The sequence below is a fragment of the Colletotrichum tamarilloi genome (assembly GCF_030869305.1).
Source record: "Colletotrichum tamarilloi strain Tom-12 chromosome Unknown Scaffold_83.1, whole genome shotgun sequence".
In the NCBI taxonomy this organism is placed as follows: Eukaryota; Fungi; Ascomycota; class Sordariomycetes; order Glomerellales; family Glomerellaceae; genus Colletotrichum; species Colletotrichum tamarilloi.
This window is the reverse complement of record NW_026849466.1, coordinates 38,186-65,249: the sequence shown is the minus strand read 5'-3', so window position 1 is coordinate 65,249 and position 27,064 is coordinate 38,186. Positions and strand designations below refer to the sequence as shown.

Here is a 27,064-nt window from a genome sequence, read left to right as displayed (position 1 = left end):
CGGGGATCGTAAAAGGCCTAGATGTCGAATGGCCCTGCCTCGACGGGCGTTGACGGTAATGATCATGCCTTGCAAATAAATGGAAGATGTTTTTGTGTCATGACGTTACAGTCTCGCCAATAGATCCGTATGTAAAAGTATATTATAACATGAAGTCTGTGAAGCAATGATGTTCCAGTAGTCGTGGTTCGAAGTATGTGGTCTGGAGCATATCTCACACCCGCTGACGTGAATGATAGTTTTCGAAAACATCGCCCATGTCGTTCACAGTAATGATCTCAAACCTGTTGACATCCATGGCCTTCTGTCAAAGGGCATGGCAGATGAGTCCTAGCCACATTGAGTCCGCCTTACTCGAAACCACAACATTCAACCTCAATAAACCAAGTTCACCTCCCCTTCTGAAGCCGTTCTTAGTGCCCAATCTTCAACACGGTCGAGACCCCAGATACATGTAAACAAGTGCCTCGCAAACTCATCAACATCCGCCGCGGCCGTATTATGAAGTAGCCCATCGCTATCAAGAGAAGGCACAAAGAGATTCCGATCGCCGCAGCCGTTGGCATCATCATCCTCGCTGCACCCCGCCCCCGGACGATCGGCAGCAGCATCAACTCCGGTACCGGTACCACCTCTGCCTCGCCCGGTCCTGGCCCCCTTCCCGGACGTCTCTCGACAGAGCGCCGCCCATCGCGGAGCCGAGGGCGCATCCCAGAGGCCCGCACGGGCGGTGAAGAGGGCGCCGCCTGAGCACTCGCCCCATTTCCCCTTGAGGGCGTTGTACACGCCCAGGGTGCAGACGACGATGATCCAGGTGCGGCGGACAGATTCGGAGAGGACCCAGAGGTTCCAGGTCCAGAGGTCGCGGTTAAATACTTCTTCTTTTGGGTGGTTGGGCTTGTCGTTGTTATTGTTTCTCCCTGGTCTGGCGGCGTTGGCGGCGTTGGTGTTTGCTGTGACTTGGTCTGCTAGGTCCGAATCCCTTTGTGCTTGGCATTTCCATGTTGAGGGGGGGCATTGGCTCCTGTAGAGAGTGTCGGCGTCTCTTTGGGCGGATTCCCATAGTTGTTTTGACCAGAGATCTAGGGTAGGCAGGTGTTCTTCGGCGGCGGCGCGTAGGCTTACTGAGCCGTCGAAGAGGCGGATGATGGTGTAGACGTAGAGGGCATGCACGCGAGCTAGATGATCTCTCGTCTCGAGTAAAGGGACGGACATGGAGTCATTGCCCTCTACCGCGGGCTGACTTGCCAGCAGGGCCGTGACGCGTTCATCCAAGATTCGATGGACAAACGCCTCATTCAAAGACGTCTTGTGGAAGTACACCGACGCCGCGGCAAAAGCGTCCTGGACGCATAACGGGAAGTGATTCCCCTCGGTGTAAAGACTGCGGTGGATAAAGGGGTTGTGGCCGTCCATCACCCACCGCCGGACCCAGGCCTGCAGACCGCGAGTGAAGTTGGTCAGGACGGAGACAGGGTAGGCGTCGCGCGGGGGCGCAGGCCAGTGGTCTATCCTCCATGTTTGGGGGGCGAGGAACCACTGGCTTCCTGCGAGGGAGGCGGCTACGGAGGATTTGAGGCGAGGGTAGTCTGGTTTGGTGATGTATGGTTCATGATGTAGCTGCTGCTGCGGAAATGTTGCGGGTTTTGGTGGCGGGAGGGAGAAGGCTGTTGCTGGCGAGAGAGGGAGGTTTGGGGTGGTGAAGTCTAGGTCAGACCAGGGCATGCTCCAGATGCCGTTTGTCAGAGGAGATGCGTCGAAGAGGAGCGTATCTGGCATCGCTGCCGGGATGGAGTGCTGCTGCTGAAGCGATGCCGGGGCCGGTGCCGGTGGGTCAGAAAACGGGAGCGGCTTGAAGGTCTCGGGCCGCCGGCGTCGTTTTGTGACGGGGTAGTGGCAGTCTACGTCGCGGTCGTCGCAGCGGGAACATGATGGTAGGCCTTTATCGCAGCGGCGTTTGGATTCTGTGCATGCTATGCATGCTTTTTGCTTGGAGGATCGAGTCATTTCTCGATACTTGCTTACTTGGGTCGACAATGGCGCTTCGCTCGAGTTACATCAAATGAGGTGCTCAGCCGTCAAAATGTGTTTTGGTTTGTATTACGCCGTGTTTGTCATCACAACGATCTCGCAACAGATCCGAGACCATGATTGCTGAAGCAGAGACCAGGCAGGAGAACCTTTGAGTTGAGAGGATGACGGCATTTGTCAGCGCTAACAACCAAGGCGCGGGCTCGGGACGCCGTAAGCAATGTACGGAGTGGGGCCACCGCGCAGCGCCGGTGCGGGTTTTGCGGGTTTTCGGCGGAAGACTTGCGGGAAACTTGCGGGAATTCTATGCGGGTGGCTTGCGGACTCGACTTCCCGGCTGCAGCGATTGGGTACGTCGGAGTTGAACGGATTTTAACCACCAAAAAGTTTTTGATGGCTAATATGATGACAAACGATGGATCTACAACAACGTTGAGCGATTGATCACGTCTTTGCTGATTGAATTGGTGAGAATGAAGGGCTGGTGTTTGTGTTACCAACAGTGCTGGGAAACGATATAAGACTGCGATGATTCTGCCAAATGATGTATCCCTTAGATTCTGAAACCAGATCATCAGCTTCTTCAATCTTGACATCACATCAAATCCAATAACACCTTAAACCCCCTCCAGATACATCAAAGAAACCTTCGACACGACTCTCAACATGGACAGCGATATTGGCGCCGCCGCTTTTGCAGCACTGACTTCCACCTCCATCTACGAGACCGGAATAACCTTCACCAAGAAGGAGCACAAAAAGCCCTACCCAACCATCTTCCCTTCCCGCCCAGAGCTCTCCCAGGCAGGACGAACAGTCCTCATCACTGGCGGCTCAGCTGGCATCGGCTTCGCCATCGCAAAGGGCTTCGCGCAGGCCCATGCCAAGCGCATCATTATTCTCGGCCGCCGCCGGAACCTCGTTGATGAGGCAGTCTCGGAGCTCAAGAAGGAGTTTCCCCAGGTGCAGTTCGACGGATACTCCATCGACGTAGATGACCTCGCAGACGTCGAGAAGCTCTGGAAGGGCTTCGAAGAGGACGGCACCGTCATTGATGTCCTTGTTCTCAATGCCGCCAAGATTTCGGAACATGGGCCCATCTTGTCTCTTGGGAGAGACGAGGTCTGGAGCTCCTTCACTATGAACGTCCGCTCACTCTTGGATCTCTCTGAGAAGTTCTACAAGCAGAAGAATGGCGAAGGTCGCCTGAAGGTATGCAAGCTCAATACAGTGCGTGACGGAAGTCAGAACTGACAGGATGGCTACAGTTTCTCGTCAACGTATCTACGGAAGCTAGTCACAACTTTACCAAATCGGGCCCTTGGCCTGCTTACAGCGCGAGCAAGAATGCAGGAACGATGCTGATCCAGATGATTGCCAAGGATACCCCTCCCGAGAAGATGCAGGTTCTCAACTTCCACCCGGGTGTGGTGCATACCTCGGCTTTCAAGAACGCTGGGATTCCCGAGGACATCTATCCGTTTGATCATGGTATGTGTAGTCCGAGATCAAAGAAAGTGGTGTGCACCTGCTAATCATGTCTGGCTTCTAGTTGACTTGGCTGGAAATTTCGCCGTCTGGGCCGCATCGGAGGAGTCGCGCTTCTTGCATGGCCGCTTTGTCTGGGCCAAGTGGGATATTGATGAGCTCAAGAGCGGGGTGATTGGGGAGAAGATCCGGAACAACGATCACTACCTCAAGGTCGGCGTCGTTGGACTCCAGGAATAAGTTTTCCTTTCGAGTTCGTGGTCAAGACAGGGGCAACGATAGACATACGAAGACAGACTACACTGAATTTCATTCAATCTTCACGTTATACTATCGCTTGATATGCTTCCCAGAAGTTTGCAATGCCATTCGGAAATATCCTCATCTAGCTTCAGTCCACGTGCGCACGGGCAAGATTGAAGGAGTCGCGAAGAATGCCACGGGGCCCCGAGGACTGCCAGGTCGTTGGCATTCTGGGAAAGCTTCAATTACCGAGAAGCAGTTGGCGTAAGGCTGGAACATTGCTTGGATATGGTGGCGTGGACAACTTTTTTCTCAAATCGTGACCCTTCTCGTTGCATCGAGTCACACTCACGGGCCACCAACATGTAGCTACTCGGCTAACGAGGATAGAGGCTCTCGCCAACCCATCTGTAGAACTTCGCAAGTCACACTCCTGTGACGGATCACTCACCTGCACAACAAGACACAGTTCGATCATTATTTGTCTTTTAAATTCCTCCTGCCTGCCAGTGTAAAGCACTCCAAGGTTTGCGACCGGTCTAGAATGCGTTTTAGGTCCCAAGTGACAGTAGTGAGATTCATTTAGAGAAGCATCATGACTAACTACAGTGAGCCTGTTTGCCAGTAAGCCTCCTTTCTGAGAAACAAGAGGCGGGTATTACCGATCTCCTTTCTTGGACTCCCATCTGGGCCTCTTGAGTAGTGTGTAACAACCTAAAATAGCTCTAGGCAAAACATCTTCTAGCACTAGCTTCGCCATTTCCCCTGATTTGGCTATCTTAGTGCCTTGCACCGAAACGAAACTAGAGCCAGGTTGAACAAGTCTTCCTTAGCCAAACGTTTCTTCGAATGAGCTGCAAATCATCCTCCTTTAGTATTTCGGGTTAGCTGAAGGGCTTGTTGCCATTTCATAAGCCATGGCTAAGATCCTCTCAAAAGCCAGGATGACGCCGTCAGTCATCGGCATGCCGCTTTGACAGCACCCAGCTCACTTCTCATGAAGCTTGTCTTCCCCATGATTGAGCTTTCTAGACGTTTGCGTGCACTAGGTAGAGAGCACGGTCGTGGACGGTGGCAGCGGATTGAAGCCAGGAATCCTTATTTTCATGCTTGAAATTAAGCTACACCAAAGTAGTGTCCAGGGGCATGCAATCCGTCTTCATTCATTCTCATATTTATTGAGATGAAAGCCGCAGTTTCGGGATCCTGACGTCCTCATCAACTTCATTACGTTCTTCCAACAACATAACCTATTCATTGGTACTCATTTGTATATCTCAACTCACAGTCTTTACCAGATCTCACACTAACTTCCCACAACATGTACACCAAGACCGCCCTGATCGCCGCCCTGGCCGGTTCAGCGACCGCCGTCTTCGACGTCAGACCGGACCGCATCCGTCGCGATGTCGTTCCCCGTCAGACTGAGCTCTCCGCCGACCCATGCCTCAATGCCCTAGGCACAGTCTACGCCAACGCACCCACTCCTCCTCCCAAGATTCTCTCCTATGAGATGACTGCTCCTCCTCAAACCGACCCTTGCAGCATCACTGTCCCTGCGGAGCTGAGCGCCGAGTACTCGAGCTATACCTCGGAGCTTCTGAGTTGGGTCGACGCCAACTCGGCCTCGATCGCGTCGGCAGTGTCCGTTTGCTCCACTCTCTCCGAGTTCGAGACCGAGATCCCGCTCTGCACGGCGGAACTCGGTAGTGGTGCTACGGAGTCTGGCTCTTCTGCACCAAAGACCACGGCTGCTGGCGGCGATTTTCCCAAGTCTACCGGCGAGACAAAGACTGGAGCTGCCGCTGGCACAGGTGCCGGTGTCAGTGCGACAAGCGGCCGCAACAACCCAACGCAGGTTCCCGTCAACGTTGGAACCCGTCAGACCGGCATGATCGCAGCCGCTGCCGTTGCCGCTGGTTTTGTCGGTGTTGCCACGTTTTTGTAAAAGGGTTATGGACATACTTGCAACGCGGAAGAAAACACTAGGCATGAACTACAGAGGTTGTCAAAATTGTATACGTAAAATTTAATTTTATACAAGAATCTATGTCGTCACTATACGACTTGGTCACCATCTTGACTCCTGACATCTGGCACTACTCGCATTCAGAGACGAGCGTAAGCCGATCACTAATCAACCCTTGAAGGGCCTGACCTCCCATGGAGTGGCTACAGCCATGGCAGTTGTGCACTTGGCCGCCAGGGCAGCCTTACCCTCGTCACTAGTGGCGGAAACGCAGGGCGTCCCAATGTCTCCCTTGATACCATCGCAGAGAATGACGGGGTCACCACCGCACGGGGTAGTGATGTTGAAGTTCTTGAACTGAATGTTGTCGCAGACGGCGTTCGGGTTGGTGGAGCAAGTAAGCTTAGCGACAGCACGGCCGTACTTGCCGCTCGAGTATCCAGAGAAGTTCTCAAACAGAATGTTGCTGATGTTCATCTGGGAGGGGTACGCAGCGCAGGTGGTGGCGTTGATGTTGAAGTAGCACGAGTCAATGAAGGCCGTGTACTCGTTGTTTGCCTGCCAGAAGTTGCGGAAGGTGACGTTGTCGATGAAGCCGTAGCCAATGTTTGGGCCGGCCCAGGTCTTGAGGCGGGCACCGTGCTGGCCGTTGAGCATCCAGACGTTCTCAATGACGACGTCCTTGACGAAGCTCTTCTCGCCGGCGTACTGACCAAGAGATCCGATGGACTGTCCGTGGGTGCCGTTGCAGTACATGGTGTCGACGTGGACGTTGGTGGCGTTGGACTTGGGGGAGAAGCAGTCGTCACCAATGTTCACCCAGGCGCGCTTGACGCGGACATCTTCAACGTTCAGAGAGTCGAAGAAGTCGGTGTTCTTGGGCTCGGCAGTGTGGTTGTTGGTCTCGGCGGTGACAATGACGTCGGTGAAGGAGATGTCCTTGGCTAAACTTCTGTTAGTGCTGGGCATCTTGCAGTAATAATGGCGGCACCACTTACAAGTCACGATGAAGGTAGTCCAGCAAGGAGAGTCCTTGAAGTGGATGCCCTCAATGGACAATCCGGTCGCGTTCTCCGCATAAAACAGGATAGGCCGGAGGTAGGCGTTTGTGGGGTCCAGAATCCTAAAAGTTTGTTAGAGATAAGCTTAAAGCAAGTCAAGGATCTGTCGAAAGCTTACTCAAGACCGGCAAACTCGTTCCACCATCTCTGGCCGTTACCGTTCAAAACACCCTGGCCGTACAGCTTGACGTCCTTGCCTCCCCACTTCCAGAACATGATGGAGTTCTGGAACGGATGGTGGAAGGCATTGGCCTGCCAGTACGGGGTGTCGTTGGTGAACTTGATCTCACCCTCCCAGTGGACGTGGATATCATTGAGCCACGTCAGATCGAGAGGCTTGCCAATGATGAATGTCTGGTTTGCGGGGAGGTGCAGAGTGCCGCCGTTGTTGGCCAGCTTCAGGCCCTCGACAAACTCGTCAGAGACGTCATCCAGGTCGTTCTCCGAGGCGCGCAGAGTGTAGGTGTTGCGGCAGCCCCTGGATCGCTTCTGGTAAGGGTGCTTAACGCGGAACTCATCCACGTTGCGAGGGACGCCGGCCGGAATCAACTCGGCCGAGTAGGCAAGGGCGCTGCTGGCAGCCGCCAGGACGGCGAAGATGGAAGAGACTCTCATGGCTACGTGTGGGATTGAGTGGTGAGAGGGAAACACACACACGAGGTTGAGTGGGATTGCCAAGTGAGTTGCCAAGTAAGGAGGCTGCTCGGGGGAGGTGATCAGCCATCCAGAACAACTCCCAGAGCGCGAGCGTCTTCATATACTCGTTCCGCTTGGCAATGGACCTGCATCGCCAAGTCACATTTCTTTCCCAATTGCTCTACACCCTAAGTGATCATCATGGCTATCAACAGCTCTTTGGCTATGAAAATATTCGACGTCTCTCCAAAGTCGGGGTAACATGGCAGGGGTAGAATAAGCAGCTAGTTGGGGCGATAGCAAGCTAGTCTCGCTACGCCCAGCCATCTGGAAATAACCAGGACGCACTGCGCGAAGGAGAAACAACACAACCCATTCCACCTATCAAGCCCTCGTTTCTCCTCTCGTTCAGCGTCCTGGTACTCCCGCATCAGTCCATCCGCGTAATCAGCAGACCGCCGCACCGGGTCTCACGCCGGCCTCGCAGTAGCCCCAGGCTCTCCAGGCTCCCCCAGCCGTGCGCCCATGGGGTTTGAAGGGTTGACCAGCCTCGAACCCCATCGCGACGAGGGGGAGAAGTTGGGGAAGATGCGAGCCAACGAGCTTTAGCTGAGGTGGATTCGGAGATTGTGCAGGTTGCCTGCATGTCGGTTTCCAGGGTCGACTGCGCCGTCTGGTCTACGCGAGCAACTGATTGATGGAATTTCTAGACCGTGGTCAACGGAGAAAACTAGCCAACAATCGGATGGATTCGACTTGCGTCGTTAGTCGAGATTCCCCCGCACAAAGCCGCAATCTCCCCCAGTGATCCATCTCTTTGTTGGAAATTTTGCTCCCTTGTCAGTTCCCCCCCGCGTCGTGATGTGGATAGAGGATTGTGGAGGAACTGTGGAGGGTTGGCCAAGAAAGGACTCCTGTCCGTGGTCCCAACGCCCCAAAGCTTCAGTCAACTTGGTCGATGTCTTGGCCACTTGGGCCAGTTGGCATTTCTTTTTGCCAAGAAATATCATGTCTTGATTTCCGGAGGTAATTGCCGAAGTGAGCGCCAAGGCTTCAACCACGACCACACACCGTCTCTTCACGCGTCGTCCAGCGATATTGGTCTCAATGATCACAGCTTGCGAGAATATCATTCCCCGAGTTGTATGGAATTGGAGCAAAAATTGGGCAGAGATCATTTATTCCGTACTAAGCAAAGCCTCTGTCGTCCTACAGCAAGACTTCGGTCCTAGTCACAACGCTTCAAGTGCCAGATTCGCGTTGGTGGCATCAGTCAGGACCTCGACCAAGGCAACGATACCATCCGCAATACTTTCCGCCACCGACGGATCCAAGATGGTGTCGTCATACATGACCTTCAGTATGTGACGATCACCCAGCGACTTGGACACTTCGACGACCAGCGCGTATGGCTGGTACATGCGCACCTTCGACTTCGCCATGACAAGCCATCGGTAGCGGCCATTCGGATCATCCTTGGCTGCCGGCTCAAATGGTTGAGAGAGGAACAAGATTCGGTTACCGTGTGTCTCGCGAGATAGGCCAGCGACGCCGTAAATATCGTCAAGGCCAACGAGGCCGTTCTCGGTTACATCCCAAAAGTCGTCTTGTAACTTGGCAAGAAAGTCGTGCACCAACTCCTTCGGACCAACGGGCGTTCGGAATGGCAAGAAGTTGGCCAGTGTTCCGTTGATTGACTGAGGATCCGGCAGCGCTACGTTGCGACCGCTCAGCAAATAGTCAAAGCGAATATCCGTAGCCTCGGTCGCTGCAGCAAGCCAAAGGGAGAACGATCCTTGAAAGATGATGCTCGGAGTGACTCCAAGGCGAGAAGCTGCTTGGTCAATGTCTGTCGTCACAATATCTCTTCGCAAGCTGGCAGTGATTTTGGGTGATGGGGCCGTAGCAAGATCTCGGCCATGCAGCTGCTGATCAAAAGGCCCTAGCCCATCCATCTTTGCTTTCCAGTAACCAAGGCTGGCTGTCTTGTCTTCTGCAAAGACATGCTGAGAGAAGTCGCGGAACTCTACTGGTGGCGGTACGCTTTCGCCCCGAAGAATGGCGCCAAAGTGGTCATCAAATACGCGAAGCAAAGTGCCGTCGTAAACAGCGTGATCCATCTTGATGACAAGATCCCAAGATGCATCGCTATGGGTTATGACAGCGTATTTGATGAAGGGACGACCAAATTCAAAACGAGTCTGCCAAAACTCTTCAATGAAGCTCGAGGACTCTGACTCGGAGTCCAAGGTCACCTTGGTAACATTTAGCTCGGAGCCATGAAGTACAACTCCGACCCAGCCAGCTTCGGGTATATCAATCCAAGTTGTCCGCAGGATTTCGTTGAGTTCAGTAAGTCGAGTCGTTGCTTCAATCCACGTATCCGGGTCGATGTCCGCCGTCATGCGTCGGACAGTCTGCAGCGCCCACATTTGCGACTCTCGGCTGCCCTGTTTGAGGAACTCGGCTTGACCGGGAGGGCATGGGTACACTGGAATAGTCGTAAGCTGGCCGCCTGACTGGAAATTGTGCAAAAGGAAGCTTACCATGATCGACATCTGTATCCCATGCTATCCCAACTTCCTGGGCAGCTACCTTGATTGACGGAGGGACCTCGAAGGAGCGCTCAACCACCTCACCGCGTGCTTCTATCTTGCGCAGAGTGGAGGCCATATCCTTCAACTTGGGGGTCTTGAGAATATCAAGCACCGTTAGCGAGTAGCCTAGTCTTCGCAACTGACCCGTGAGGCTGATGGCGGAAATCGAATCACCCCCAAGCGTAAAGAAGTTCGCTTCACGTCCGATCTCACTCTGAGGGATGCTGAAGATCTCAGCCCAGACGAGTTCGAGGATCTCTTCTGATGGTGTCTCGACTGGGATAACTTGGTGATTTTCGCCAGGAGTCTCTAGCACGGACTGCGCCAAATACTCCCGGTCGAGCTCGTTAGCTAGCATTTTCAGTGCCTTGCGGTCGACTTTGCGCGAGGGCAGCTTGGGGAAAGCGTTCATGGGAACAACGAACTTCGGAATCATGTACGTCGCCAGTGAATCAAGATTCTCGCGCAGTTCAGCAAGAGAGCCTCGGAAAGTTGACGGATCCTGAACACCAGTTGGGCCAATGGCTGCAGAAGCTTCGTCAAATATGCAGAATGCGATAAGATGAGTCTTGCCTTGGATGGTAGCAGCCAATGCCACTGTATCCTTGACGAGTCCGGAACGGCGGATGGAGTTTTCGACCTCTCCAAGTTCGATGCGATGGCCATGGACCTTGACCTGATTGTCTTTTCTTCCGAGACACTCGATCTCACCCTCTGGAAGCCAGCGCGCTAGATCTCCTGTACGATAGATGCGCGCACCAAGGGAGTTGCTTTCGACGTAGGCGGCCTCTGTTAAGTCTAGCCTGTTCATGTAGCCGTCGGTCACTTGTGGCCCTGCGATGCACAGCTCGCCAACAGCGCCGTACGGGACCAAACCCTCACCGTCTGGGCTAAGGATGAAAGCCATGACAGTTGAGAAAGGAGCTCCAATGTTGCCAATGCGATGAGTGGTAATATCTGATGACGGCTCGATGCCCTTGGTCGTCACCACCATGGATGTCTCTGTTGGACCGTAAACGTTCAAGATTTTGCAGCGAGGGCTCCAAATCTCAACAACATCTGGCGTCAGAGGTTCACCACCCACTATCAGAGTCTCGAAGCCTGGCACATCTTCTGGACTGAAGAGCTTCGCGACCGTTGGCGTGATGATTGCCTGCCTGACATCCATTCGGTTGATGCATCCAGTAATGTCGGAAAGTAAAGTTTCGGTGGGCGCCATACAGAGTGTTCCACCAGTGCTGAGTGTGTTGAAGAAGTCTTGAACGGATGCGTCGAAGACGTAGTTGGCGAACTGCAGAGTCCGCCAGGTGCCCTCAAACCGGCCTTCCACTTGTGCCATGCTGGTGACTGCAGCCGCGGCCGCTCGGTGAGGTACCATGACACCTTTGGGCATACCAGTGCTGCCAGATGTGTAGATCATGTAAGCAATACTGTCGGGTGTCGTGCGTGTTATCGGCGCAATGTTGGCATCGGATCCATCGCTCGAGACGGTGCTAAGCGTTTCGTGACTTGGCATGACCAGTGACTCAATGCCGTAGAGTTGCTTGACGTAGGCTCCGAATTTAGCATGCTGCGGATGGGCCACGAGGAGCTTGGCCCGTGTATCGGAAACCACAAAGCCGTTCCTTTCGTTCGGGTTATCTGGACTCAGAGGGACATACGCTCCTCCCGCCTTCATGACGCCTAGAATGGCAACCATCATGTCGACTGACTTCTCAAGCATCAGAGGCACCAGGTCTCCGGAAGAGACGCCATGAGCAATGAGAGTGTGAGCGAATCGATTCGAGAGCTTGTCCAGCAATGCATACGACACGATCTCTTTCCCGTCAAAGTCAACGGCAATAGTGTCCGGAGTGCTGGTAGCGACCCTCTCGAATGCACTATGAAGAAGTTCTGCCTCAGGGACTCGAAGACCTGTGCGGTTGGAGAGGGTGTTGGAGACATAGTCAGTCTCTGCGTCATCCATGACTGAGAGCGACGCGAGCTTCATGTCTGGTTGACTCAGCAAGACATTGATGATGTGAATAAACGAGTCTTTAATGAAGTGAAGCCTGCGAGGTTCCATTGTACTGGCCAAACGAATGACGGTTGTAGCAGTCGCTTCCTCTATTTCAAGAACAGTGGTATCAGATCCAGACGCCCATTGAGGTCGACGACCATGTACACGGAAGACTTCTTCGGCGTTTTGCTTAGAAACACCTCCCGCATCGCTCTGACTGACGAGAATGTTGACGAGTGTGTCAAAGGCCTGGCTGGGAAGGTTCCCAGCACGCAAAGCGCCAAAAACGCCAAGTTGTGAATGTCTGAGGAGCTGCGCGAATCCTGACAAAGTCATCTTCAAGTAATCTCTGATAGTGGAGTCGGGATCTGCTTTGATGCGTTGTGGCACCGAGGTCATGGTCGGACCGTCGATCTCACTTATGTCAACTACAGGAACCTCCCTTCCAGAGACGGTAGTTGCAAATGTGACATCGTCGCTCCTTAGGTGGTGGGAAAGCAAGATAGCCCAGGCACCATAGACAACCGCACCAAGCGTGGAACCGAGCTGTCGAGATCGCTGGCTAACGCTGAAACCAAGTTCAACTTCGACCTTGCTGGTCTCCTTGCCTGGGGAGTGATTCAGCTTCGTGGTCTGCGATCCCTCAAGATATTCAGACCAGAATCTTTGGCTGGTGGCGCTGTCTTGGGAGTGCAAATGCTTGACAAAGTTGCTAAAGGCTGGCCGAGCTGGAGCGAATTTACCCAGGTAGACTGTTGCCACATCTTCATAAAGAAACTTGTGAGACCAGTAGTCGAAGAGCGAGTGATGCATTGTGACCACCAGGACGTGGCCAGAAAGTACTGTGGCATTCCATAGAGGGGCATCCATTTCCCACTGGCGAGACTTGGCCTTCATATTGAAGGACTCTAATAGCTCCGAAGACTCATGCCAAGGGAGTGAGAGATCATGGCGGATAGTCTGTAGGAAGGATTGTTTGTGTGGAAGAAATACCGTCCGAAGGATGTCCCGAGAACGGAAGACTTGGTCAAAACTTGCTCTCAACTTCTGAAGGTCGACCGCGGCAACGTCCCAAGCCCGTGAGTAAGTACATGGGTCGGATGGCGTGTTCAAAGTTGACAACATAGTCTCCTGGAATGGCGTGGCAGGATAAGCGTCAACGATGTCGACGTCACGTTGTAAGTTGGAAGCAAGACCCAGGTCGGCAATGAGGGAGAATGGTTCGGGCTTTTCCCGGGTCCCGGCACTGAATGCCTGTGACTGAGCTGCCACAATTTGAAGGGATGCTCCCTCAAGGAGCCCACTCAGCTCGACCGAGAAGCCAGCTTTGCGCAGCTCAGAGACAGCCTTGATAGCTTCAATGGATGACCCACCCAAGTCTGTGAATGAGTGCGATCGTTTGATGACTGGTCGCTCGATCTTCAGAACGCTTGACCAAGCCGATGCGATGGCAGCCTCTGCCTTATTGGCAGCTCCGTTAACCACATCGTCGTCGCCGTCGCCAATATCCATGAGCCTAGCAAACCCAGAGGCCCCTAACTTTTCGGCAGAGTTGCGGAGGAAGGGATAGTCAATCTTTCCATTGGCATTCTTGGGAATCTTCTCAACAGGAAACCAGATGCTGGGCACCATATAGGCAGGCAAGCCCTGGTGTAAGAGCTCCCTGGCAGAAACCACCGAGCTCCTAAAGGTGATGTCGCCTGAAAGAACCAGAGCTGAAGCCAGGACTTTGCGACCATCATTCAGACTGATGCCGAGAGTGACGGATGCGGTGATGGCATCGACAGAGCGCAATAGCCGATCTATTTCTGCGGGATCAACCTTCTGGCCATTGATCTTGACTTGCATATCAGCCCGCCCCAAGATCTCAATCTGACCATCAGCAAGTCGACGGGCTTTGTCACCAGTTCGATAGAGCCTGCCGGTACCAAATGGGTTGTCGACAAAGGAGCGTGCTGTGAGCGCTGTCTCGTTGTGGTAGCCTTCAGCGAGCTGTGGACCAGCTAGACAAAGCTCGCCCGCAATTAGGAGAGGCGCAAGTTGATCTTGATCTTCATCTTGAGCTAGAACAAACGCATCTGTAGTATCGGTCGGAGAGCCGACTAAGCGGTGGTTGAAAGTCCCTCCAAGTGACAGTTGCAGCTCTTTTCCAAAGTTGAGCTGGGTACACTCACTAAGCCCATAGGTATTCCTCAGACGTAGGCCCTTCTGCGCTGACCAGATCTCAACAAGATCTCGCGAGATCTGCTCACCAACCAAGGTGATTTGCTTGAGACTAGGCACCTCATCAGGCTGTAAAAGCGACAAAGCGGACGGAGTGATACCAAGGGAGTCAACTGAGAACATTTTGATGACACCGGCAAGGTCACTATTCAGAGATTCCTGACTAGCAAGGACCAAAGTGGCTCCGTGGATAAGCGTTCCCAAGATGGTACGCTGAGCAGCGCTGAAGCTGGGGTTGTAGAATAGAAGCCACCGTTCAAGACCGTTCAGAGACTGGTAGGCCATGCCGCTCGTAGCCGCACGATGTGTGAGAACGGCACCCTTGGGCTTGCCTGTGCTTCCAGAGGTGTAAATCACATAGCAACGGTCTTCCGGGTGGATGTCGATGCTAAGATTACCCAGCTCATCAGATGAAGAAGCTGCTAAATTGTCTCCTGGAGAAGAGAGTGTGTGCTCAATGTCTAAGGTGTTGGAGAGCAAATTGACAAATTTATGGCCAGCTAAGACAGTGGCAGGTCTGAGATCCTCTACGATGTGTTCGAGGCGGCTGGAGGGAATGTTGGGATCAAGAATGGTGTAGGCCGCCCCAGATTTGAGCACGGCCAGGACTGCGATGACAAGCTCCACAGACCTCTCGGCAAGAATGGGTACGAAGGACCCCTTTTCCAGCTTGAGTCTTCTCGCGAGCAAATTGGCTTGGCTATTGAGCTCGAGAAATGTGACAGGTGCCCTGCTTTCCGACTCAACTGCGATTCTCTCAGGGAAGGCAGCGGCGGTCCTTTCAAACAGATGAGGTATAGTCGTAGGCTCTGCAGTGCGTGTTGACAGGGACTGCGACATGATGAACCGTTGCTCATCTTCAGATCCAAGATCAGAGGCTAACAGCTTGCATTCGCCTGACTTCTTCAACTTGGACGCGGCACTGACGATGCCAGCGACGAAGTGCTGCAGGACAACCTCAATCTCTTCAAGAGGGATGTAGGACTTGCACTTAAGAGTGAGTCTCAATACCTCGCTGTCGCTGATACATAGAACGACGGGGAATTTCCGAAGCCCGGGAGCAATGCACGGCGTGTTCGTCGTTTGACTATAACTGACGGCGGTTTCGACTAAACCGAGGCTTGGGGCGTGACGCTGGATCTCTTCGAGTCCTACAAAGGCATGGCGACCAGCTTGGTTGTGATAGCCGTCGAGAGTCTTGCAGGCTTCACTGATAGCCAAGCCCCCATCGCTCTCGCCATGGAAGCGGACAGGATATGTTTGATCAACACAACCAACGCAGTTGTTTGAGCCGATGAAGCTATCGTCCCGGCGAACCGTACCGAAAGTGACATCGTCAGAGCCGGTATGAGTGCTGATCACATGTGCCCAAACGACCTCAAAGAATGTCTGACGCCAAGAGCCCAGGCCGTGGTGAGCTTCAAGATCATTGAGTTGCGCTAAATCTGGCCCATTGATAACAGCGCTGACACCATGTCTACCTCTGGCGGTAGTTTGAGTGTATTCATCAGCGTGAGCACTGAATACGGATCGGGGGATGAGGCCGGACAGGGCTTCAGTCCAAAAAGCCCTGGAAGCTCCAATATTTTGTCTTTGATGGTGGAGATATCGTATATATGTGGCAAATCCTGCAGTCTCGAGGCTGGGTAGCCCATGGATTTGAAGAGCGTAGTCGAGCTTGATCATGTGCAAAGACGTTGTATCGATCAGAGCACGATGAAAGTGAAGTACCAGGCTGATGGCATCCCGCCGGCGAGTGCTCTTAACAGTCACATAAGCTGGAGTCTGATTGTCTTCATCCGGGTTCTTGTCAGGATGGTCCCATCGGATGCCCTCGACCCTGCGGAGAACTACGACCTGCGGTTGGCCTGAGTCGGTATCATTCGTGATGTAGGATCTCAGGCAGATATCTGATGAAAAGGAGAGTTTAGAGTGAGCTAGTAGTCGAAAGGATGTCAAGAGATATGAGACTTACGGTGTGAGGCTAGAGAGTTCCAAGCATTGAAGATGTTCTCGAGACCGAAGGAAGATGGCTTCCCAGCAAAAAGTTCAACTTCCGCCCATTGGACATCTTCAGTGAGAATTCCCTGCTGAATCTCCGTTGCAGGAAACCTGACTTCAACCTCTGAAAAGGCTAAAGAGCTCTCCTTACCGTAGAGCTTGTCGTGGATGCCGAAAGCAAGGTCATCGGCGCTAGGGAGGAAGAAATCCTCATGTTTTTCGATATGCCGGATTAACTGCATTGTAGCAGTCAAAGACTTGGGGTAACGAAAAGTCTAAGAGGGTGGAAAATGCAGATAATGAGATTGGAAATGCTGCAGTTCAGACGCAAAAGATTGATTGTATTTCTATAGAATACTGTCTTTCATCATTACGAGCAAAGCATCCAGCTTATAAACAAAAACAAGTCAATTCAACGCATTCGCGTTGTTATACCAAGCCCCGGAGCGTTCCAACCAACCGCCCGTTGCCCATCCGTGAATCTTGCCTCCGATGGGATTTCTCCTCAGTGATAGCATGGGAGTTCCACAAGCATACGGCTCAGGTTCTCTACATCACTATCAACCCATAGGTACCCGCGCGGAAGCGATTTTGGGCTTTGTGTGTCACAGCCTGCAGCAAGTTTCACCCAGGCTAGCCCGAGCATCGCCACATCGTCCGACTTCCGCCTGGAGAACGCATCTCGTCACTTTTCTAGACGATTGCGAATATAGAGACAAAAGTTGCCTCAAAGATCCAGAAGCTGGAAGGAAAAGATCACGAGTCGCATTTTGAGCTCCTTATGGTAAAGATATGGCGTGCTCCCTTCGACCTGCGTCCTCAACGTCGACGCCAACTTTACGACCTTGTCTCGAATCGGGCCATACGCCGACATGGATGCGTTTACGAGTCGAAATATCGGAACTATTGACCCGTCTGAAACTCCGTGCTACTTCTGACCAGGGTCGTGCAACTTTGTAGATGTGCCACTCTTGATGCGAGTGACCATCATCGCGTGATAGATTAACCAGACTTTGTAAGACGCGCAAGGTGACCCTCAGGCGTCTAGACAACTTAAGATTCCACCTCGAGTCAGTCTTTGCGGAGTTTCAGCTGATTTCTTTCCGATAAGGCCGATTCAAATTCCGTGTCCTTTGGTACTCGGCGCAGAGAATGAAAATTTCCAGCGAGGGATCAAACTTGTCTGCCGTGACAGCACTTTCGTTGCTACATCAAGAGTCACGTTCGGTGTGGAGGTGGTTGGAAAATGGCTCATTGGAACGTCGAGGAGAGACGTTCTGGACTTCATCGCGCCTGGAAATGCCTTCTTCCATCCAGATTCAATTACAAGGAATCTTCTAACGACAATCGGAAGTGAGAATCATCAATTAGTGACGAACAGAATGGCGGGAACACCGAGACCCGCTGGTTCCAGCCGTCCCCCTCAGGCTATGAAAGAAGACATCAACATGGGGAAGAGCATGCGTGGATGATACTCAGATTGATCATATGAGTCATGTCCCGTCCCATAATATCCTTTTCAAGAGATCTCGTTATACATCCAACTATCCTAGCATCTAAACTGGCATGCTATTCGACGTGCCGGACGGAAAAGCGGCAGGCGTGACGCTCGTGGCCCTTGAAGATTCCAACCCATGCTGTGCATGAGAGTCTGCTTTATAGCTTGTCGATCGGGGAGACGTCGTTAGTGACAAGAGGAATGATGTTACGTGACAGGGGCCGCCATATTACGATGATTCCGAATGGGTTGAAGAGGCAGGAAAAACATGGTCTCGCTGACAGGGTTGCGGTTCCTGAATCGATTCAGATGGAGTCTTCAACGAGAGCAAAATGTAACCCCCGCGCGCACAGTGTTCGTTTGACTGTGTTCTCCGTAGCTATCCTTCTTGTTCGTTCTCCACATCAGATGAACCGGAGGCTTGAGCCGCATATTATCGAATCGCTTCAACTCAAACTCTAACAGATGACCATGTTCAAGGAGGGAATATCAAGCAGGTCATCATCTGCTCAATACATGGCGTCATTGGTGGGATGATGCAAGATGGGGAGAGAATGAGATGGTGTTGATGATAATGGCGGAAGACAACGCTCTCAACGGCGTCTAAAGACTGGGTAGTTAAAAGTTTGTTCGTCACCACGTTCTACATTCTACAACAATCAACTCGTCAACTTAGTCTTCCATCCTTCCAACTATTCACAAGATTTCAGCATTTCATCTGCGAACATGGCTTCTTGGGATGATCGTACCGTCACGAACGAGCACTTGCTGCCTTACGTTGACTCGAGCACAGCCCAGCCCGATATCAAGGCTGCTCTCCAAACTCTTCCGTTTGAGAGAAATGTTTTCAAGGTGCGATTGAGACCCCACAAACATCTCAATAGTGTAGTAGAACCTTTGAAATACCTCGATGTTGACGCCAGTAAATACAGCTTCTCGCAAACAGCAATGTGTTCTTTAAACCGTTCATGAACCTCTTGTCCTCAGCTTGGAGTGAGCAGCGACAGATTCGTTCCACTGATTGGCAGCTCATCGTTCTACGCACTGCAGCCACCTTGAATGCTCCTTACGAGTGGGATGTGAACGAGCCCGTTGCTCGTATTTTCGGCTTCACCGAAGATCAGTTTGCTGCTCTGCGCAAGGCCCACGAGCCTTTGCCGGAGGGTCTCTTCACCGCGCGTCAGCGCCTTCTGGGTCGCATTGTTACTACTCTCGGGCGCGAGAATAAAGTTGAAGAGGATACCATTGTCGAAGCCAAGAAGACTTTCAGTGATGAAGAGATTACGGAGATCTTCTACGTGCAGGGCATCTATAGTTTCTTGGCCAGGTTCATGAACAGTGCTCGCATTGACTTTGATGAACCGATCCCAGGGTTGGAGGATCAATTGCGCAAATTCAACGCCAAGACCATTGAGAAGGAGAAGCAGTATGTAGACTGAAACTGTGGGCAAAGATGAGGGCCTGCAATAGAGATGCATCATGATACTTAGTAGAATGAATCTCAATGAAAATTGCTAGTGGAACTCCAAAGGTTGCTTTTGCTCTTGATCAGCGTGTTGGACAGATTCTGTTTAAGGTTTGTCACGTAAGAGTACTTCAGGCTCTAAAGACTTGCACACTCTTCCAAACCGATGGAATCATCCAACATGTACACACATGTCCCGAGCTGAATGCATGGGTACCTGGGTGGATTTGTTTGAATTCACTACCTTAATCTACACATCCAATCTCAGTGTCTCGCCAAAGTATGGGTAAACCCCAGTACGCGCTTTGCATCCCCTACTGCCGCTCCGAAGCCAGAAGAGACGGCAGCATTGATGCTCTGCTCAAAGTCGTTTCTTCCCTCGGCTGAGATCGGAACTTGGATAGTTTGCACCTTGGGTGTCACCAGTGCACCCCGAGCCAGGAGATCCTGGAACCAGAGTAGGAGAGACTCCAGTTGCGCGGGTGTTCGCTGAATGAGCTGCTCTGAAAGTCGAAAGTTGCGGAACTTGACCTCAGACCAGAACAAGAGGCGCTGCGAAAGACGCAAGACCGCATCCGCCCCGCCAAGGGATCCATAGTTCACATAAGTCCCTCCATGGGAGAGCAAAGACGCGAGTCGCTCTCCAGGCTCCCCGAAGACGCCATCGATGGCTAGGGCCACACGATTGCGGCCCGCCGCGTCGGCAAGAGCAGGATGCGCATTGGCACCTCGTGCTTGGAGATCAGACTCGGTAAGGACGGCATCAACCCCGTCTTTCAGCAGGTCGGACTTCAGGGCCTCTAAAGCGTCCAGACTGCGGTCGCGTACAATACTGACAGTATAGACACCTTTGATGCGAGCAAACTGAGAAACCAGTCGCGCGATGGTCCCAGATCCTATGTTTTGGACAATCCAATCGCCGGGCTTCAGCGCTCTCACATCCTCAACAAGGAGGTAGGCAGGCAAGAACGCCATGCGAAGGAGCGATGCACCGATGAGATCCTCCGTAGGTGAAAGGCGGATCACATCGGCAGAGTTGAGAATAGCCTGACTTCGCCAAGTTCCTAGACCATGGCGACGCGGGATGACGAGATCGCCGGGCCGTAGCGCTGAGGTCGGGGTCATCGAGGACGAGGATTCGACTCCTACAATCTCAACTCGCGCGACGCCATCGTAACCCAAAACGGGCTCGCCATCGTGGGTGTAAGATGGTTTCACGGGATATCGACCTGCAATGACCAGCAAATCTTGTGGGTTGATCGGAGAGACGAGGAAAGACACGAGAACTTTGCCAGGGTCGACAGCCTGAGCTGCACCTTCTGCCTGGGAATAATGGATTCGGACAGGCGTCGGCGAGTCAGCCATAGATTGAGACTGCGTGATGATCATGATGATTGGCTCGAGTCCGAAATCTTGACAAAACAAATGGTGTAAATCAGTTTGGGGTCCAAAACAGAGACTTGTTTGCAACTTGGAGTCTGGCAACGACGGATCTGTCCTTGTATTATGGCTATGTGGAAAGGGCAATGACATGACCTTGAAGTCTAAGTCACATGTGTTGCATGCTCATCGTTGCTTTTGACAAGCTTTTCAACCCTCACTCCGTGGGGGTCTCCCACAACACGTAAACGTTTCCAGGGCGCGATGATGCAAAGCATCCTTGACTTATACCTCATCGACAAATCTGGTCTCTAGCCCTGTCAACAGCCACATATTATTACACAGTGCAGCAGTATTAAAGTTTAGCACTGCAGCAAATCCTAGGGGTCTTCTGCGGCAAAGCCGCATCGCGGGTCCTACTTACGACGGCCCGGACCGGGGGGGCAGGCCCACTACCCGTTGCAAGAGAGATTCGCCATAGGTAGTATTCTCGATTCGCAATAATGGCACTTCCTTATTCGGCAAGCTGATTTCTAATCGCCGTGGAGTTTATGTTGACTTGCAAAGTTTTGCTTCGATCCTGTCGATAGACAGATCGTAGATGTAGTCAATTCCGCGCGTGTTACAAATACGAAGCTGCCATGAAGAGGCCTAAACGTCACAAGCTGATCTCAATCAAATTGCCAGAAAATTTCCCTCACAGTCCTCCCTCTTCTACTTACTTCTCTTGAGTTTACCACAAAGAAACTACCTCGAAGGCTCTAGAGGCTTCTATCTGGACTCACAATCCAACATGGCTGATTTGGAAAAGAAGGAGACCGTACCGAGTCAAGAAGGCGTCTTGACACCACCTTCGCCATCGTCAGAGCCGTCAGACAAGGAAAAAGCTGTTGACACTCAGATACTCAACGGGGCTCAAGATGCTGATCCGCCACGAACTATCCACGGTGTCAAGGTATGTTGTATCATCCTGCCAGCCCCTCTCAGCCCCTTCCCGTCCCCCGAAGGCATTGTGAAAACTGAGCTAAGTTGTTTGTTCTTCAGTGGTTCCTCGTAATTTGCGCCCTCCTCTCCGCTTTATTCCTCTACGCCTTAGACAACACTGTTGTCGCCAATGTCCAAGCAAAAGTCGTCCAGACATACCACCGCGTCGATCTCGTTCCATGGCTTGGTGTTTCGTTCGCATTGGCTTCAGCGGCCACGACTCTTCCCTGGTCGAAAGCATACGGAACCTTTTCGGCTAAGAAGTTATATCTTGGGTCTACGACTGTGTTCATGGCCGCCTCCGCGCTCTGCGGCGCCGCTCCCGACATCAACTCCTTCATTGTCGGTCGCGCAATCGCGGGTGCGGGTGGTTGCGGAATGTACATGGGACTCCTCACACTGTTGTCAGTGACTACCACTAATGTCGAACGCCCCAAATATCTGAGTCTTACCGGATTCATCTGGGGCATTGGTACTGTCCTCGGTCCCGTGGTTGGAGGTGCCATCAGCGAGAGCAAAGCCACTTGGCGTTGGGCTTTCTATCTGAACCTCCTGGTCGGTGCTGTCGTGGGACCAATCTACATCATCCTACTTCCAGACTTCAAACCGCAAACTGGCGTGCCTCTCAATCAACGCTTGGCGCAAATCGATTACGTTGGTACCGTTCTGTCCATTGGTGCTATGCTCTGCGTTATCATGGCCATGAACTTTGGCGGGGTTCTTTGGGATTGGAACGAGGGCGAAAGCATTGGTTTGTTTGTGGCAGCGGGTGTTTTGATTATTCTCTTCGTCTTGCAGCAAGTCTACTTCATTGGCACATCGCGAGAGAATCGTCTGTTTCCCATGCATTTCTGGAAGAGCCGAACCATGATTTGTCTTTTCTTCACAATGAGTACGTTTCGCTCCATCCTGTTTGCCCAATCCCCGCAATTACTAATACCAGACTATCAGTGCTTGCGACTTTCGGAAGTTTCATTGGCATCTTTTACCTGCCGCTGTATTATCAATTTACCCGCGGAATCTCGGCAGTTGAGACCTCCGTCCATCTCTTACCTTTCATCCTATTTCTAGTAGCCTTCAATCTACTCAATGGGCAATTTATGGGACGTACTGGATACTACTACCCATGGTACATCGCCGGTTCAGCTCTCGAACTTATCGGCGGCGTTCTTCTCTGTAAGCCATGGCCCTATTCTTCCAACGCACGTCTATTGACCTTTGCAATCAGACATCGTCGATGAACACACCTCAAATGCTAAGATTTACGGATACACCATCATCCTAGGCACAGGCGTCGGCTGTTTCTGCCAAGCTGGATTCGCTGTTGCCCAGATGAAGGTTCAACCGAACGAGATCCCTTACAGTGTTGGGTTCATGACTGTTGGTCAAATGATCGGCATCGTCCTCGGCACGGGCATGTCAGGAGCGCTTTTTGTCAACTATGGCCAACGTGCACTGGCGCAAGTGTTCCCTGATGTCTCCGCCGACGTGATCTCCGACGCCCTCGCAGGCGTGGGTAGCGGCTTGATCGACTCGGCCTCACCCGAGGTGAGAGCTGAGGCAATCCATGGCATCACTCGAGCAATTCAATTGGCTTATGTGCCAATCATTGCTGCTGGAGCAATTTGCTTGGTGTGCAGTATTTTCATGCGCAGGGAAAAGGTCTTCTGATTTTCTCACCTGCATGTTTAAGGTCTATGCCGTTACGCAGACGACCATTAAGACTTTCGACCTTAATAACTGCGAAGATAGATGATAAAAGCCATGGGGGAGCTTGAAATGCTACACAGTATCTCCTCTGGTTCTAAGAACAAATCATCATTCATGTTGGCAATTCTAGTGCGGCGAAGCGGCAAGGTCTAAATTGATTTTTGATTCTTGACGCCTGATGCTAGCCATAACACATTGCCTTCTGCAAAAGTTGAGTTGAACAACTAGAACAACTACTGAAGGGTAACCGTTCCGGAGGTGGAGTCCTCCATGAAGATGCCGCCAAAGATGACTGCCTCCTTGATGCCAGTGGGCTGAGTCGCAGTTCCAACGGGGTTCTTCTGCAGAGAGAAGTGGTATTCGCCAAGGCCGGCGAGATCTGCAATCTGTTAGCCTGGCAGTCTCTCCATGATTGGGTAAGGTACCACTTGCCATTAGCGATAGGCTCAGTGACCTGCTTCAAAGGATCATTGGCGGTGCTGTGGAACACTTGGACGGTGCTATGGAACACGATTAGTCAAATGAACATTCACTAGAGAGGATACTGTGAAGAAGCACATACTTGGCATTGAAGTCCATTTTGATGGCAAAGTTCTCGAACTGGCCCTCGCCGAACGGTGTCGAGAAGATCTTGGCAGCCGGAGTTGTCTTGGAGTTACCAAAGACCGCGATCTCGTTGCCGTTGTCGGCTCCAGTGCGAACATCAATCTGGTGGAAGGAGAAATCCTTGGACTCAAGGTTGAAAACCTGATAGTCGTGCGTAACATTGAGGGGCTTGGTAGCGTCGCGCTGAATAGAGAAGTGCATCGTTCGGACGCCAGTGACGGCCACATCATTGAGCTGAGATCTGATGCTAGGGAGCAGATCGGCACGACGAATGTTCGCCTGAGCTTCACCACCCTTGGGGACGAAGACGGACTTGTCATCAATGTTGATGGCAAAAGCCTTGGTGTTGGTTGCTTTGTCGAACTAGTAGTTGTAAGCAACAATCAAGAATCTTTAGGCAAGTGGAGTTGATACGTACAAGTGAGGCCTGGCCTTCGGGGAAAGTGATGATGTCGCTGAAAACAAGACCTAACCCATTCTTAGCTTTGATCCGAGCACGATTAAGTAGCATCGAGAGACAACCTACCATCGCCCTTGACTACAGCACTCTTGAACACACTCTCGAGGACATTGAAGTTCTCGGGTGTCGCGTCTGCCTTGATACGCCCATCAGGTAAGACAAGAGCAGAAGTGTTCCCGGCCTTTGCACCAGCGCCACCGGCAGCGGCGCCGCCCGCAGCGGCTCCGCCAGCGGTAGCACCGCCGGCATTAGCAGTGCCGTTCTTTGCCGCACCTCCGGCAGCACCGTTGTTTCCATTCTTTTTGCCATTCTGCTTGCCCTTGGCAGCGTTGGCACCGTTGTTGTTATTGTTGGCTCCATTGCCTCTGGGCGCTAGAACAGCACCACCAATGGCGGGAACGGGGTTGGCAGCCACAGAGGCGGCCAAGAGACCAACGAGGGTAAGGAAAGAGGGCTTCATTTTGATTTATGTTTAGATCTCGAGACACTCTAGAGAACGTGAGAGTTAAGTTTCCTGGCGTATACAAACGAATGGATGCAGAGAAAAGCAATGGCCGGCACTGCGCGAAAAGAAAGTAAGTTGCAAAAGAAGAAAGCGAAAAAGAAGGTTAAACCCAAGATATTGAAGAGAGAGTGATGATTACTTTTCCTATCTGCACGGGATCAAAAGCGTTTCTCATGATGATATATGCTATCAGAATGAGCTGCCAGAGACCATCGCCATCGTTCCCATGCCATCCGAAGATAGAGTTCAAGACTTCAGACTGCATCTGTCCGCAGACTTGCGACGAAGTTTCCCCTTCTCTGACTCGAAAGTTTTGGCATGATTCTGTAGCGAAGTCTGATGTTTTAGGTGTAAAAGTCAAAATTTAGAGCCGCATTGCGACAATGCTGACACTTGCCCAGGTCCGAGAGATGGTGTGCTGGTCAAAAAGAAAAAGGAGTTCGGCCAAAGAGGGCCCCAAAGAAACTTTAATCGGGCACGCAACTGCTGGCGGAGTCTGGGGCAGTTTTCAGTCGGAGACTTTACGGTTCGGCGCTTGTTAAACAGGGGTGTGGCTTGGCAGGGGTCGAGGAGACGACGTGCTCGAGTCAATTCAGGGAGTTTTGGCCAAGAAGTTCAAGTTTCGTTACATGATGTTCACCGTCTTAGGAGGTACGGGGTCATGGTTCCATGGAGTCGGATTCGGGATCTTCGGACGATGAGTCTAAATCCTCTCTCCGCCCTACACATATTACCAACCTGTCGTTGATATTACTTGCTCATATGTTGCCTCCCACCCAGGCCGCCGGGCATTCCGAGCACTCCGCCATGCATGCTGCCCAGAGAAATACGCGCGAATTTTGCCACAGTTTTGCTTTATGCATGTTTGGGCAGGGCCAGGCCACGCAAGATGACTTGATCCACCAATTATTCCGAGAACGGGTGATGCTCTCCGTACGAGGACGCCCGTCCAGCAGTCAACGTGGAGAATTGCGTGGTGCGAATGATTCCTAGACACAGGACAACTCCACTAATATCCAAGTTCGCGAAGTGCCGTCTGAGGACCCAAAGTTCGTTCCATCGGGTTCCATCCGATCTGAAGTCCGTCTTCGTCAATAGGCTGATTGACATACAGGCCCAAGAGATCTGTACTGGCTGATCTTATGACCTGAAGTCTCAAGTTGCGATGAAACCGTCGCCCTCTGGGTGTTGTTCCTCAGAGCTTGCATGTACAATCAGTTCGGGCCTTGTAGCTCGCCACTGCGCTAGTCACAATGTGCCATTCAGACATCGCCGAGATGAAACAGGCCGATTCGAATCGCCGGTCATCGGCGTCCGCGATAATTGAGCCAGAACTGCCTCAGCTTCACTCCCTGGCACTTGACTCAGGGGAATATGAGCGACTTAACAGGTTCCTGAGATGACACATTGATGTGTTATAGACAGTAGAACCGACAGCCGGCGAGGGTAATAATATATGTCAATTACCCATCCATGTTGGGAGTCAAGTCATTAAGCCAATCTCTAGCAGTTCTATGGTTTGAATGATGTGTCAAGCTCCCTATGAATTTGTGTTCAGTACATGCACAAGAGTATATGTAGTTCAAACAGTATCTGAGGTTCATATGAAGAATGAGCCTTGCCGTTTAGATCTGTCTGTAGATGCAGGAAGCCACCTCAATCACGGGTGTCTTCCGGTAGTAGAATACACCACTGTCTCATGGCAACAGAGCCTGCGTGTAAGCAAATGATCGGTGTCACATGCCATATGTTCAAATGCTATTCATTCTCAATTAGAAAAGAAGCATTTCGCGATATTAATGAACGCAATAGGCTGCAAGTAAGGGAGTCTAATATCTTTATCGACCAAGGGTATTATGGGATGCTGATCATCTACTAAGGTAATGAGTGATCTATACGAAATCTCACTGGTCAAAAACAATCAAGTGAGCCTGAAAGCCAAGATTTCTACCCGCCAAACTAGTGCCGTGCGCCTGTTTGTTCGACCAGACTCGACTTGAGCGTGGAACGGGGGTGGATAAGTTGTTCCCCACGTCTCCAGAACCAAAACCCCAACTTATTAGCATTTCCACCGAAGCTCCACCGATCTACACCGAGCCCGGTGTACCCCGCACGGAAACTAATCCCGATTACTCAAGCGAGCCGAGGCAAATGGATGTAACAGATCATGTTTACCCCGGATATCCCCCAACCTCGCTAGCCTCTCGC

General features: G+C 52.0%; 10 protein-coding genes across 10 annotated transcripts; 4 read left to right on the top strand and 6 right to left on the bottom strand.

The window, feature by feature from the left end:
• Positions 1–375: 375 nt before the first annotated feature.
• Positions 376–2,007, bottom strand: CTAM01_12835 (uncharacterized protein; the record flags this gene model as incomplete). Its single annotated transcript, XM_060528840.1, has 1 exon — positions 376–2,007. The coding sequence occupies one exon, from the start codon at positions 2,005–2,007 to the stop codon at positions 376–378; it is 1,632 nt and encodes a 543-aa protein (XP_060376571.1).
• A 690-nt stretch (positions 2,008–2,697) lies between these two features.
• On the top strand, positions 2,698–3,759 carry CTAM01_12834 (short-chain dehydrogenase; the record flags this gene model as incomplete). The annotated part of the gene is made up of 3 exons (XM_060528839.1): positions 2,698–3,243; positions 3,300–3,522; positions 3,584–3,759. The coding sequence occupies 3 exons, from the start codon at positions 2,698–2,700 to the stop codon at positions 3,757–3,759; spliced, it is 945 nt and encodes a 314-aa protein (XP_060376570.1).
• Positions 3,760–5,083: 1,324 nt separating this feature from the next.
• CTAM01_12833 (infection structure specific protein) lies at positions 5,084–5,710 on the top strand (the record flags this gene model as incomplete). The annotated part of the gene is made up of 1 exon (XM_060528838.1): positions 5,084–5,710. One exon carries the CDS (start codon positions 5,084–5,086, stop codon positions 5,708–5,710), a length of 627 nt encoding a protein of 208 aa, XP_060376569.1.
• Positions 5,711–5,899: 189 nt separating this feature from the next.
• On the bottom strand, positions 5,900–7,407 carry CTAM01_12832 (glycosyl hydrolase family 28; the record flags this gene model as incomplete). The annotated part of the gene is made up of 3 exons (XM_060528837.1): positions 5,900–6,675; positions 6,730–6,854; positions 6,911–7,407. 3 exons carry the CDS (start codon positions 7,405–7,407, stop codon positions 5,900–5,902), a joined length of 1,398 nt encoding a protein of 465 aa, XP_060376568.1.
• Positions 7,408–8,192: 785 nt separating this feature from the next.
• CTAM01_12831 (uncharacterized protein) lies at positions 8,193–8,561 on the bottom strand (the record flags this gene model as incomplete). The annotated part of the gene is made up of 1 exon (XM_060528836.1): positions 8,193–8,561. One exon carries the CDS (start codon positions 8,559–8,561, stop codon positions 8,193–8,195), a length of 369 nt encoding a protein of 122 aa, XP_060376567.1.
• A 99-nt stretch (positions 8,562–8,660) lies between these two features.
• On the bottom strand, positions 8,661–16,490 carry CTAM01_12830 (uncharacterized protein; the record flags this gene model as incomplete). Its single annotated transcript, XM_060528835.1, has 3 exons — positions 8,661–9,919; positions 9,975–16,157; positions 16,223–16,490. The coding sequence occupies 3 exons, from the start codon at positions 16,488–16,490 to the stop codon at positions 8,661–8,663; spliced, it is 7,710 nt and encodes a 2,569-aa protein (XP_060376566.1).
• Positions 16,491–18,364: 1,874 nt separating this feature from the next.
• On the top strand, positions 18,365–19,185 carry CTAM01_12829 (uncharacterized protein; the record flags this gene model as incomplete). Its single annotated transcript, XM_060528834.1, has 2 exons — positions 18,365–18,598; positions 18,679–19,185. Coding segments are annotated over 2 exons (741 nt in total), but the record flags the coding sequence as incomplete, so codon positions are not given.
• A 290-nt stretch (positions 19,186–19,475) lies between these two features.
• CTAM01_12828 (uncharacterized protein) lies at positions 19,476–20,600 on the bottom strand (the record flags this gene model as incomplete). The annotated part of the gene is made up of 1 exon (XM_060528833.1): positions 19,476–20,600. The coding sequence occupies one exon, from the start codon at positions 20,598–20,600 to the stop codon at positions 19,476–19,478; it is 1,125 nt and encodes a 374-aa protein (XP_060376564.1).
• A 784-nt stretch (positions 20,601–21,384) lies between these two features.
• Positions 21,385–23,246, top strand: CTAM01_12827 (uncharacterized protein; the record flags this gene model as incomplete). The annotated part of the gene is made up of 4 exons (XM_060528832.1): positions 21,385–21,546; positions 21,636–22,467; positions 22,527–22,751; positions 22,804–23,246. 4 exons carry the CDS (start codon positions 21,385–21,387, stop codon positions 23,244–23,246), a joined length of 1,662 nt encoding a protein of 553 aa, XP_060376563.1.
• Positions 23,247–23,518: 272 nt separating this feature from the next.
• CTAM01_12826 (uncharacterized protein) lies at positions 23,519–24,811 on the bottom strand (the record flags this gene model as incomplete). The annotated part of the gene is made up of 5 exons (XM_060528831.1): positions 23,519–23,671; positions 23,740–23,785; positions 23,848–24,254; positions 24,310–24,359; positions 24,418–24,811. 5 exons carry the CDS (start codon positions 24,809–24,811, stop codon positions 23,519–23,521), a joined length of 1,050 nt encoding a protein of 349 aa, XP_060376562.1.
• Positions 24,812–27,064: the final 2,253 nt, after the last annotated feature.